This window comes from Labrus mixtus, chromosome 22 (genome assembly GCF_963584025.1).
Source record: "Labrus mixtus chromosome 22, fLabMix1.1, whole genome shotgun sequence".
Lineage (NCBI taxonomy): Eukaryota > Metazoa > Chordata > Actinopteri > Labriformes > Labridae > Labrus > Labrus mixtus.
The window spans coordinates 8,161,708-8,174,465 of NC_083633.1; the positions used below are offsets into that span (position 1 = coordinate 8,161,708).

At 46.9% G+C, this 12,758-nt stretch overlaps 1 protein-coding gene across 2 annotated transcripts in view; it reads left to right on the top strand.

Moving 5' to 3' along the window:
• Positions 1 to 12,758, top strand: part of tmtc1 (transmembrane O-mannosyltransferase targeting cadherins 1) — an 88,252-nt gene that overhangs the window by 42,327 nt on the left and 33,167 nt on the right. For both annotated transcript variants that reach the window (XM_061029217.1, XM_061029216.1), the window contains 2 exons: positions 8,159 to 8,240; positions 8,688 to 8,791. In XM_061029217.1, coding sequence (XP_060885200.1) covers positions 8,159 to 8,240; positions 8,688 to 8,791 — 186 coding nt within the window. The remainder of the gene's footprint in view (positions 1 to 8,158; positions 8,241 to 8,687; positions 8,792 to 12,758) is intronic.

Consider the following 12,758-nt stretch of genomic DNA (forward strand, 5'->3'; position numbering starts at 1 on the left):
CTCCCTCAACAAACCAATCAGAATCAAGACGGGGCGGGACTAACCACATCAGCTTTGTCAGCGACAATGGCGGAGTAGTCGTTAGTCTGACTCGTCTTTTGGAGGGGACAGGTTCCAGGTGTAGAGCTGCTGCTGATGTCAGGATTTAAGCAAATGTTAAGCACACAGAGCTATCTAAAACACACCTGGCGGACATTACGAGGGATGCAGAAGTAACCTGTCGTAACCTAGCAACAATGTCCAAACCTGCAATATTCAAATGAAAACATACCTCCTTCCCCTTATTGTTGACTTTTTCATGGGCTAATTTCATTAGAAACTGAAATAAACTCAAACCAGCTGATTTTCTGGGATGTTGCAAATCAGTCGGAGAATCTTGTGTTAAAAACAGTCGGGCCAAACTGTTCAGAAAAACATTCCCAATCCAATTTCTTGTGTACACCAGGTCTACATCACAAAAGCAGAGATGCACCTTGAATCACATTTAACTGTTGTTTAAAAAAAACCAAACTGAAAGCAGCCCACTCACTGCAAACACTAATGTGCAGTTTTGAAGCACCACTAAAGTTTGAATACTTCTCCTCTCACCCACTCACACTCTCTTCACCGAGCGCTCTTCCACTCATCAAAGACGCGATTCATCTCCAGGGAGCACTCCCAAGTTTTGGCAAAGTCGTCTCATTACTCATGAAGTGATGAGGACAGACGCTGAAGATGCTCGCTTCCTTTGTAGATAATATGCTCCAGTCCTCACAGATACAGATTCGTCTCATCAACATGATGTATCTTATGTGATAGGCAGCTTCAGTGGCATTACTTTACAACTGGAACAAAATGAAGATTTGAGTTCTGTGAAATTAGACTCTTAGGACAGATGTCCCTGAAAGTCATGAGCGATGCTTTTCACATTTCATTGTGAAATTGTTTGACTCCACCTGCATCAGATGTTTACACATTTAAAAGCCAGAATAAGCGTTTACTTTAAGGAAACTGGCTGACTTCGATCCAAAATGGCTTCCTAAATGCTTAAAGTGCAGCAGCTTTATCTCATACTCAGGGAGGCGTTCAAATTCAACAGCTGACCTTTCTGTTGTCACCTGTCTTCATTGTTTCAGGTGTTGAATTAATCTCAATCACTCAGCTGTTCAACAGTTGTAAGTAACAATGCTGAACCGACGTTTATCAATCTGTCAGTCTGAACTAACGCCTCCTGCAGCTCAGGCGGCCTCTCTTGTATGGATTCAGGAGATTACAGACTGAAAAACAACATGTTCCTCCATAAAGATCCTCAGTAAAACCCGAGGTTAGTGAAGATGGATGGCTTTAATATAAAGACAGTGCTCTCTCTTCCTCGGAGGAACGCCCCCGGAGCGCTCCCCGGAGAAATCTGGTGCGGGTGTGTGTGTGTGTGTGTGTGTGTGTTTGAGAGAGAGAGAACATCTCCGTGTCTCTGTGATTAATGAGTTGGTTCTTTAGGCACTTCAGGCTGTATCTTCCAGGGAAGAACACACACACATGAACCGCAGCATGAAGCTCCCCCTGGTGGGATAGTGAACGGCGTGAGGGTGCAGAGGCCGTGAGCCCGCAGTGGTGCCCGATCGTAATCCTCACCTGGGTTTCATGCAATGCACATTAGAACCTAATCCAGGAGCCAGAGGAGAGTGTGTGTTTTTAGAGGCTCCAATGCACACAGCCCTGAATGTGCTGCAAAAGAGCCTTTAATAAGGGTTGAACCCATCCATTAAAAAAAAAAAAAACATCACCCATCCATTGGCCCCATCTGCCCTTCCAAGTGGACTACATTTGTCTTTGTACATTTGTCTGACTGTACCCATGCTAGATTACCTAAGCACTTGCTCTGAGACTCTTAAGGCCCTGACACACCGAGCAGACGGCAAAGAACTAGTGGCAACGAAGGCCGCCTGTGACGTCGCCTCACGTCTTGGCCAAAGAGTTGCACTTGAACACACCGCAAAGACTACAGCCGACGGCCAACCACCGCGTACGTTCTGCACATGCGTGAGAGGAAACGCCTCTCCATGCCAGCAGGGGGCGGTAGTCCGAGGAGACCATTTTCACACCGCTTTCGCTCACCACTCGTATTACAGGTAGCCTACTAATGGAGAATAATGTCTGATAAATAGTTGAAAATGGCGCTGGTGTTGTCAGTCCTTGGTATTTTAGTGGAAAAAGAAAAGAAGAGGCGGAGGCGGAAAAAAGGCAGACGGGGGCCGGACACACCGCAAAAACTAGGGCGACGACCGCTCACTGACAGTCCAACTAGGACCGACGGCCGACGATCTCCTTGGTGAGTTATGGCCTTTAGGGGTGCAGCAGATTAGAGATTAGTCCATATCACTTTGGTTCCATATTACTTTGACTATGTACTAAGTACAGAGCGTTACTGTTTGGGGGTATATAAATACAAGCAGGGACTGAACACAACCTGGGGTGGGACGTAGTTCACACTTGGCTTGGTTCTGGAAAGACTTTACACTTGCAGCAGTATCGTAGGAAATACATCTCTAAGATGCTTAAAGGGGCGACAGTGATGTCAAAGACTTAAAATGATAATGTGTTCACATTTAGGGGCACCTTTGGGCAGCATGTCGACCCGGCCTCACTCCGGGTCCCTGTCTCCTGATTGTTACTGTGTGCACAATATTGAAATATCGTCAGCTCCCTGTGGGGTCAGTGTTTCACCTGTGAGTCATGCAGCGGTGACTTTGCCATGTGAACATTTCTCCTGTTAAGATTGAAAGCTTGGTGACAGTTTGTCGGCGGCAGCAGCTCCAGGACTGACTTGTCCGGGTTCAGACGGAGGTTTGTGTGGCAGGTGTTTGGTAAGGTGAACAGACATGAGGGCAACTTTTTCAGGCTATTTGAATAGACATACATTCCTTTTTTTTTAGCCTCAAATCATCTTGACCAACAATGACCAGGGCTATTGTCCCCGTTACACTGGTCCAACTCTGCTGTGAGTCCCTTTAATCTCTTTATACAGAGTCTTCATAGTAATAGAGAAAGTCTACTCAGGGATGTTATGGGCAAAGAATGAACTGCGTTTACGTTGCAGGCTGAACGCGGCACGGTAAAAGAAGCCTGGCCTGGAGGTCGTTCAATGCTAACCGCTAGCTTCACTGCAATTCCGAGATATCACGTCCGTTTCAAGAGGCAGAGCTCGTCTATCAGATGAAGACCGATGGGTTTTCAATATTGTGTGTCCCTAAAAGTCTGACACCCATCGCACATACTAACACACACACACAGTCCCACAAAGCTAGCATGCATACAGGGGGTGTGTGTGTGTGTGTGTGTGTGTGTGTGTGTGTGTGTGTGTGTGTGTGTGTGTGTGTGTGTGTGTGTGTGTGTGTGTGTGTGTGTGTGTGTGTGTGTGTGTGTGTGTGTGTGTGTGTGTGTGTGTGTGTGTGTGTGTGTGTGTGTGTGTGTGTGTGTGTGTGTGTGTGTGTGTGTGAGCGCGCGCACTTGTCCCGTCAGTGTCGGAGAGCTGTGAAGCGTCTCGGCTCTGTGACTGCCCCCGAGCAGCCCTTCACACTACATCACACTTCATAAGACGTTGCAAGGCCTGACATCAACTCAGAGACGCAGACAGAGAGAGAGAGAGGGAGAGATGAGGGGTACAGCCAAGAAGAGAGAACACACACACACACACAGCAGGGATGTAGAAGTTTGAATCATATCTGATGCAAATGCAGAATACAATTGTGTCAAGCAAAGAAAAGAAGATCTCTCTGTGCAGAATCTTGAATTTTGCATGTCTGTGTTACACCAGCAAATGACCACTGCGGTCAAATTATTAAGAAGAAAACGGGTAAATGACCAAATCCAAAGTTACACAACTTTTCCCGTCGTGTAAACACATGTTTTCTAACTGGGATGTCTAACCAGCGGCACGTTGGGATTTTTGGCACAACAAAGCGGCATGTTGACTGAACCTGTTTTTAAACGGTCCACGGCTGGATTTATGCAAAACACCTGAACCTGGTGCCAACCTGGGCCGAGCTCCATCAGGGCGTGCATCATCAAAGCCTAAAGCTACAGAACAAAGTCCAGGAAAAGGTGAACGTGGCGCCGGTACGGTCACATTTTGAAGCATATGTTTGTCTCTGACAGATTGATTGAGAACAAACTGCCTCCACTCTGAAAATCTGCTTCCCACTCATTGGTCAACAGAGCTGTCAATCATGGTGTTGTATCCCCTTTTTGAAGTTATAATTGAAACTTGTTTTATCCAAAAACTCTGAATTTAAGCAGATTACATAAAACGTTTTGGGGTTAAGAACGCCTCTCTCGTGTAGATATATTGAGGAGGAGTGTATGGTTCATCTTTTTGTTGTTATAAAAGCATAACTGCTGATCTGGAGAGTGTCTTAGAGTCCACCTCTTCCGTTCAGTGAGTCAGTTTTTAGCCCGGAGTGGTGCAGCAGCTCTGTCGTGTTGCAGCCACGGTGGCTGGACATGTGAGTGTAAATAACTGTGGCACCCGCTGACGAAGAAGAAGACCAGGAGGAGGAGGAGGAGGAGGAGGAGAGGAAATGCCATCAGAGGGAAGAATGTGAAGAATTTTAGCTGCAAGAGGAGCACTGAGGGCTTGAACCGAGCTCACATCACAACAACCCTCCAAGTTCCTGGTGGATTTGTGTGTTTTTCCTCCCCTGCTTACGTTTCTTGTGTGTGAGGAAGCTGAACCCCCCCCCCCCCCCCCCCCCCGGACCTTTCTCCAAAAAACAATCACCCAAACTCAATTTTCTGTCTAACTTCCTCCCTCCCCTCCAAACACACGCCTCCTCCCCTCCATTCATCCTCCGCTGTTGCTGCGGTCACAGTTGTCATGGTAAATTAGCATCCTGTTGTGCAGATCCTCGGAGTCGTCTTTCCCATGATCCTGTGTGAGAAGTTGAGGCCCAGGTCTGAAGACACCGACAACATCTGTCTGTTCCTCTCTCTCTCTCTCTATAAGCCCCTCGTGTGTGTGTGTGTGTATGTGTGTGTAAGCGGGGGGGCGTCGCATTCTCTTACTTTGCAGCGTGAAACCAATCTTCTCAGCGTTTCTCCATCCCAGTGTGTGTTTGTGTGTGTTTCCCAGGGACGCCGAGTGTTGCTTTGCATTTCCAGCCTCAGGGAGATTTTTAATCATCCGACCTGCGAAAGACGAGTTTGCGAAACAGCTTCTGTCAGGCTGCACGCGGCTTTCATCAGTTTCATCTCAGCAGAACGTTATTAAAGCAGGACACCTGTTAGAGAGGGCGATACAACTGTGATTAAATGTGTTCTTCTTTTTATTAAAAACACTGCAAACGTGTCGTCGAAGCTGCAGAACTTTTATTCCTAGAGTGCTGTCGGTGATTCCCTCGGGATCCTTTCCATGCCACAGAATGTGCTCATTGAATTGAATTATTTAGCATTTTAAATTATGTCATAAAATAAGTAATCCTACTCACATATCAAAACAAAGAAACAGAATTTAAAACCTTCTTAAATACTCAGTAAAGCATCAAGCGGGATGAGCAGCACTAACAGCTCGTAAGTCTGATTAAAACACGGCATGCTGTCAGGTAAATATGTCGTCCAGGAGCGGAGCATTCAGAAGTATTTCAGCAGTCAATAGATATTTCAATTTCAAGTTTTTCTTTGATGAATCCCTCTCTGAATGTCTGATGTCGCCAGTTAAATCAGTTAAATTCCCTCCAGGCTGCCATTTTTTTTTTGTCTAACCCACATTATATAACCCAAGACTTTGATTAAAGGAGCAGTATGTAACTCTGACACCTAGTGTTTAAAATGGGTACTGCAGTCCAAATTCTAAACATTGTAGAGAGCTGTCTCCCCCCGCCCCCTCCTCTCTAGAGTCGATGCTCACGCAGGTCGCCATGTGGTGGACACTGAAGCTTCAGTGTTTATCCAGCTCTGCATCAGTCTGTAAACCTTTCTGTGTTCTAACCTCTCTCCATTTTTCAAAAAGCATCTCCAACATTGATCCTAGTTTGAGCACGTTTCTGCTCGTGGAGCTTATTAGAAACATGCAGAGGCTTTTTAGGTCGAGTACAATCACTTCTATCTGAACCACTTCTCTTGCCCGCTTTCATCACTGCAACACCTGTTGGTTTGACCTGATAACTGGTCTCATATCTGGCAAAACGAGGGGCGTCCAAAACGGCCGTGTGGGGGTGCCTTAAAACCGCCTACCTTCTCTGGTCCAAACAAATCCAGAGCATTCAGGAGCAGAATCTAAAGTTAGAAGGAGGACATACTGGCTGCTGCATTGTTGTCAGAGAAGCCAGCACTTCAACATAGCATGTTTCATTAATGTCTGATCATATAGTAAGATCACTTTATTATTTCAGTTGATCTGAATGTGGCCGTTTCTGAGTCCAGGATTACATAAATCTTGGGTTTCCTTGAATTATCTATTTAGGTGCAGATCCTTAAAATGTTTACTTTCCATCATTTGCATTGAACGCCTGGTTGTGTGAGTGCGAAGTCCATTAAACACATTAGGTGCACTGTGCTCCCGGAGAAAGAACTTCCCTGTTAGTCAGCGGGGAGACCAAACTCTTTGAGAGTCGCTCCTGAATGCAGCGTCTGCAGACTCTGATTCCTCTTTGTCATTCTGTCTCATGGCGCTGCAAACCTCAGCAGAACAGAAGAGCAAAGACTTTTAAAAGACAAATATAGAAAAGGAGAAAAAAAGAAGGGGGTGGGGGTAGAGATGAAACTGGAGAGACGGGAGTGTGAGACCCACAGAATGTGTGTAGAATTCCTGCGAGATCTCCTCTCTGTGATGCTTTGAAAGCTCTGCACACGGGGAACGTCTCAAAGTGATGGGCTGCTGAACGGATTCTCCATGCTTTGCTTTCACTAGCTATCTGTCTCATCCCCCCACCCCCCCCCCCCCCCCCCCCCCCCCCCCCCCATCCTGTTCTCTCATCTTATTCTCCTGCTGCCTCTTTTCTGCACTCGGAGCTCTTCTTGAGTTTCCACCTCGGGCTAAAACAGAGGGCCGTGTGCTCCGCGGGGTGGAGGCTTTAAGAATGACCTTGGCTGGATGTTTGGATCGATACGTGAATGAACGCGTGAATCGATGGATGTTGTTTCTTCAGTTTCATGGAAAGTAGACACGATAAAGCTTTTAATTTTTAACCTTGTATTAATGACAAAGCGACTGGAAGGTTGGAAAAGGTCATTGCCCAGATTTGAGGGTATCTGGAACTTATTCTTCAAGGTGAAAGAGTTTTGTTGGAGAGGAAAAGCTCCTGAAAACAAGAGCTATCTGCGTCTTAGTGTGGTTTCAGACTAGCGACCCGGTCCTGGATCCGAGTACACTTGACCCCAAAGTCCGGTCCAGGAAGCGGACGCTATATGACGTAACCTTTAATGGCTCCTGTCGCTTTAAAAACCCGCCGTATCAGCGCAGCACATGCCCGTTTCATCCTTTAGGCTGCGGAGAGGAAGAGGGTCGTTGTTGGCGTCTCAGAAATCTCACAAAAACATCCACAGTTAGCAGGATGGACTCAGCCCGCGAGTGGTTGCCATGGTTACTTCTTCATCTCTCTTCTAAGCAGATGTGCAAACCAGTTATGTGTATTCGTTGAGAAAACTTTTAGCCTCTGAGTCGTGCGCTCTATCTGAGTTTTTCAACAGGCTGTGGGACATGGAAATACCACCAACCAGACTTCTGTAGCTTGTGTTTTTTAAATTAAATCTGCTCATGGATTCATTTTTAAGAAAAGGACACCTCTGCAGATAATCCAGCAGCTCTGATAGGAAACCCCTGTAAACGCCGAAAGGTCATTTAGAGAGTACATTGACACAGCTAAACTGAAGCACATTGCACTGTCAACTTTTAGACCTAGAAAGAAGAACCTTCAACCAATAAGTGGAATTGTGTCTCTAGTTTGGTGCAGCCAGGTGTTGGTGATGGATCAGTCTTTGGTTATTGCTCCAGGTTGTGCAAACAGAAAGTGACAGAAGTATTTAGTTCAGCTGTTGGCTGCAGCATTTGTAGTTTTTGGTAGGTTGCAAAACTTTCGTAAATGCTGTGACAATCTCTCTTTTGTGCAAAGTTGTATTTAGTCTGTGTTGCTTAAACCCCCAGATGAAGTCTGACCGATCCTCTGTGTTTGTGTTTGTTCCTCAGTCACCTGTCCGGCTCCAGACTCAGGGACCTCCTCCACATCTGCAGCCCCTTCATCAAACGAGCCGGCCTCATCTCCGCCTATGTGAGTAAAGATTTTTGTAACATCAAGTACTGGTCCTTGGGGCGCCAGGTAGGCTAGAGGCTAATGTCCCACGCCCGAAGTGCAGCGACCGTGGGTTCAGATACATCGGCCCTTTGCTGCATGTCATCCCCTCGCTCTCTCCTCCAAACATGTACCATCTCTCTTCAGCTGCCCTGTCCAATAAAGACAAAAATGGCCCCAAAACATCTTGAAAACGACACACAGATTTCATTGCATGTGTGTGTTTTCTTCAACTTGAAGCGATGTACCTACCACTGTAAATATTTTAGTTGCAAACTCAACATTATGTTTGCAAAAAAAAAAAAGGACTGTGGACGCTCGTTATTACATCTGAGTCGCTCATTTAATGTTCCATCAGAGATTGATCAGCAGACTTCAGACGGCCAGCTAAATGTCCTGACGTGTTGTTCCTCCTCTGTCCTCTAGGTGGTGCTCATCATGTCAGTCCGGTTGTGGCTGATGGGAGGATCCATGCCTCTCTTCTCTGAACAGGACAACCCCGCCTCCTTCTCACCTCACCTGCTCACAAGGTGAACACACACACACACACACACACACACGGAGATCGTCGCTCTAGTTTTCACGGTGTGTCCAGCTCAGTCGCTACCCGTCGGCCCCCATCTGCCTTTTTTCAGCCGATCCGACATGTTGAATCGCCGTACGTCTTCGCGGTTGGTGAGAGGAGACACTCTGATTGGCAGTTCAGCTTTTCATCAGATGTTATTCTGGATTACAAGTGCCTAGATTAAGAGTGTTGAGCGACAACGGTGTGAAAATGTTTTTCTCGTATCATAACAACGGTTCATATATCCGCATTCTTCCACGTCCTCGTCCTCTTCCAGTTTCCCCTTTTTGGAATGGCGATTACAGACTACCGCCATCTGCTGGCATGGAGAGTTATTGCACTGAGATGTGAAGCTCAAAAACCTCCTTATTTATCTGATACATTAAAATGTGCTATACCAAAACAAAAAAGAACACAGTCATGGCTCAATGCAGCAGGCGTAGGAAAGAAAGGAGATCAGCTTAAAGCAATCGATGAGTTAAATCCATAACTTACCTGTGACTCCGTCAGGAATTTGAAAACGTCGAGTTACTTTAAAGAACTTTCTGTTCCAGCAGACAGTTCTGCGGTCCTGTCCTCCTCTCCGTCGTGTCCGTGTTTGTTGTCGCCGTCGGTGAAACGCCATTTAATCCGTCATTAGCACAGCAGCAGTGAGAAATGTCTCTCCTCTCGCTCGGCCACCGGGGAAATTTACACTGGATCCTCGGATCCCTCGCTCGTCCGTCCCGCTCGCCTTCATTTTCTCTCCTCATTATTTCTGCTCCCTGAAGTCCGCCGCAGCCTCCCGTGTTCCCTCATCAGCCCTCGGTGTGAGCGTCAGCCCGACAGCGTGTCTCGGTCCTGCTCCTGTTTCGGCTGTTTGACATTTACAGAGTGACGGCAGAAAAATGAAAAAAAAAGCTTTTGAAGCTCAATGTGATTCATGGTGTCTGCTGATCGTCTTAATCAACCTACACGGCTTCACAGTCACACTCTAACAGGATAGAGAGTTTAAAATACAATTCTCACCATAATTCTTTTTGCAAAACTGGATTAATGTCTACATATTTGTTTTGAATCTCCAACCCAAGACTTTGATTAAAGGAGCGATATGTAGGACAGTCATAAGTGAACAGTAACGGCGACCCGGCGGCAACCTGCGACCTGCAGTGGACACCTGAGCTGCATCTGACAGTTACACTCTGACCTCCAGCCCTCGCTGAAGAGCAGACAATCCATGCTGTTTCTTCACCCAAACTCATTTTTAAACTTTTTATCCTCTCAGCATGAAGCATTGAAGCCGCAGATTTAACTGGTCTAATCTTCATAAAATCCTGTCGTATGTGATGTGCCCTTACTTTCATATCTTGTAATGCATCATTATAGAGAAGAATATCTGTTAAGATTCTCCTGATGTGTGTGATGAAGCTCCCGTAGTCTGAGCCAGGCTTCGGTAACGTTTACAAGCCTGCCGTGTTGTTGCTCATTACTCCATTTAAAAAGTGCTTGGACGAGGCGCTGGTGGCGCCATGTTTAGGCTATGGTCCTCCAAGCGGGCGGCCCAGGTTCGAATCCCACCTGTGGCTCCTTTCTCCTACTCTCTCTCCCTGATTTCCAACTCTATCCACTGTCCTATCTCGCCATTAAAGGCACAAAAAGCCCAAAAATAAATCTTGTGTGCATGGACAAGAATGTGACAAAATACAAGCGTCTCTGGGTATCACGTTATTCCAATCATGAACTTGGTGTCATGGAGTACAATTGGAGACACTCTTCTTAAATTGATTGTTCGGGCTTTTACGACGTCTGTTGGATCCCTCTACTTCGCTAAATTGAATTTGTTGAGAACTCCGAGTGTTCAGATCGTCTTAAATTTGGCGTTCAGTTCGTTTATTCCGCTCCTGTCAAAGTTTTTTGGATGCCTCTCCGCGTGTGAGGAGGTGTTGAGCAGCTGAGGAAAGCTGCTTCACACCTTATGCCAAGTATCCTCTTCCTTCCAGACGACACTCGGGGGAGCAGAACGCCCAAACACCGCCTGACAAATGACTCGTTTTCTCTCCCTGCTCTGTGATCCGTTTGCTACTTCTTTCACTCTCCCTCCTGTTTCTTCTCGGGGTAATGTGAGGGTGTATGAGGGAGGGAATGTGTGTGAGTGTGTGTTAATTTGTGGTTAGAAGGCCTGGCAGAGTGTGGAAAAGGGAATTAAATTTACAGGCCAGACTCATCAGATGATGGCAGGTGGAGAACATTCAGCTGAATGTTAAACGGCCTGTCAGCGCCATCTCAGAGAGCTGCCTTATCTCTGTGTGTGTGTGTGTGTGTGTGTGTGTGTGTGTGTGTGTGTGTGTGTGTGTGTGGGTGTGTGGGTGTGTGTCTGAGTTTAAGTCAACCTCTGCAAGTCCTCTGCAGGTCTTTGTCTTCCTATTGCCCCCCCCCCCCCTCCATGTGCATTGCAGACTTTGTCTCTCTGCAGCCGTCCGTCTCTTTAACATCCGATCCCAACAAAAAGAAGTCTGGGTTTGTTATCATGAAGAGGGACGAGCAGCCCGAGCTCCTTTCCGTCTTCCTGACATGTTTTCATTGTCGTGCTCAGAGGGGATTCAGCCCTCCGCCCCGTCTGCAGAAGCCAACTTGAGCGTCTTCCGTCAGACCGTCCTGGAGGGAAATCAATACGTAACCTGCAGCGGGTCTTCAACGGCCCAGACTGTTCAGGATTCTGTCGGGCGCGTCCTCTCTCAGAATCGATGAGGACTTTAGCTCAGCGTCTTTGTGCCTTCAGCTCGTTTTTGCGGGAGTCAGAGGGGAAAGTCGACACGGAGTGGGGCTCAGATTTGCCTGCAGTCATTTATGGGAAAAGAATAATAATGGAAGATGGAAGAATGTTATGTTTCTCTCAAGCAGCGACTGCTGGTGTTGGAAAAATGAAGCCACTGCAGAGGTGCAAAAAAAAAAACTGCAGTTCCTCGAGTGTCCACTTGAGGCTGGCTGCAAAACCCAAAGAATCCCTATTAGCGCTCATGTGAAATGATTTTACAGCAGAAACAAACACATTGTAGATAATTTCTCTATGGGCTGAAACCATACAGGAGTACAATTTTTAAATGACACACCTATTTTGATCACATGAATGCAGAGAGTTAGGGGGAATTAGCATAATAAGGGGCGTGTCTGAGTTGACTGACAGGTGGTCTCGTAGCAGGTGTTTTCCAGGAGGCTCCACCTCTTTACCTCCTGCTGGACAGAAAGTTAACTACAGTCAGTAGTCAAACTCCTCCTCTACAGTCTGTATTCTGCTTTTACTCTGGATCCTCCTACCTTTAAGTTAGCACACCACGACTTTCAAACAGTGTGCTTCAAACTTGTGTATTTGTGTTTGTGTGTGTGTGTGTGTGTGTGTGTGGAAAACCTCCAAAGGGAGGCGTCCAGGAGGATCCTAATCAGATGCCCAAAACCTCTCAACTGGCTCCTTTTGATTCGAAGCAGCAGCGGCGGCTCTACTCAGAGCTCCCTCCGGGTGTCTGATGTCCTCACCTCACTGAGCCAGGACACTCTGCAGAGAAAATGTCAGCCGCTTGTTTCCTCGATCTCATTCTTTCGGCCACTGCCCACAGCTCATGGCCACAGGTGAGGGTAGGAATGTGGATCGGCAAGTTAATTGAAAGTTTTGCCTTCAGGCTCAGCTCCCTCTTCACCACGGCGGTCTGGTACACCGCCCGCATTACTGCTGACGCTGCACCAACCCGTCTGGCAATCTCACGGTCCATCTTGCCTTCACTCGTCAACAACTGAACTCCTTCACCTCAGGCAGACTCACATCCCCTCCAGGCGGAGGCACCGTTAACTGACCTAGAAAAATGTGAAAGGTAAAGCAACTTGTCTCAATCCACTTTGAAACACGCAGACGTCGCTCTGGACGGATGAAGATTGATTTATCTGAAGAACTGCCGGTCATT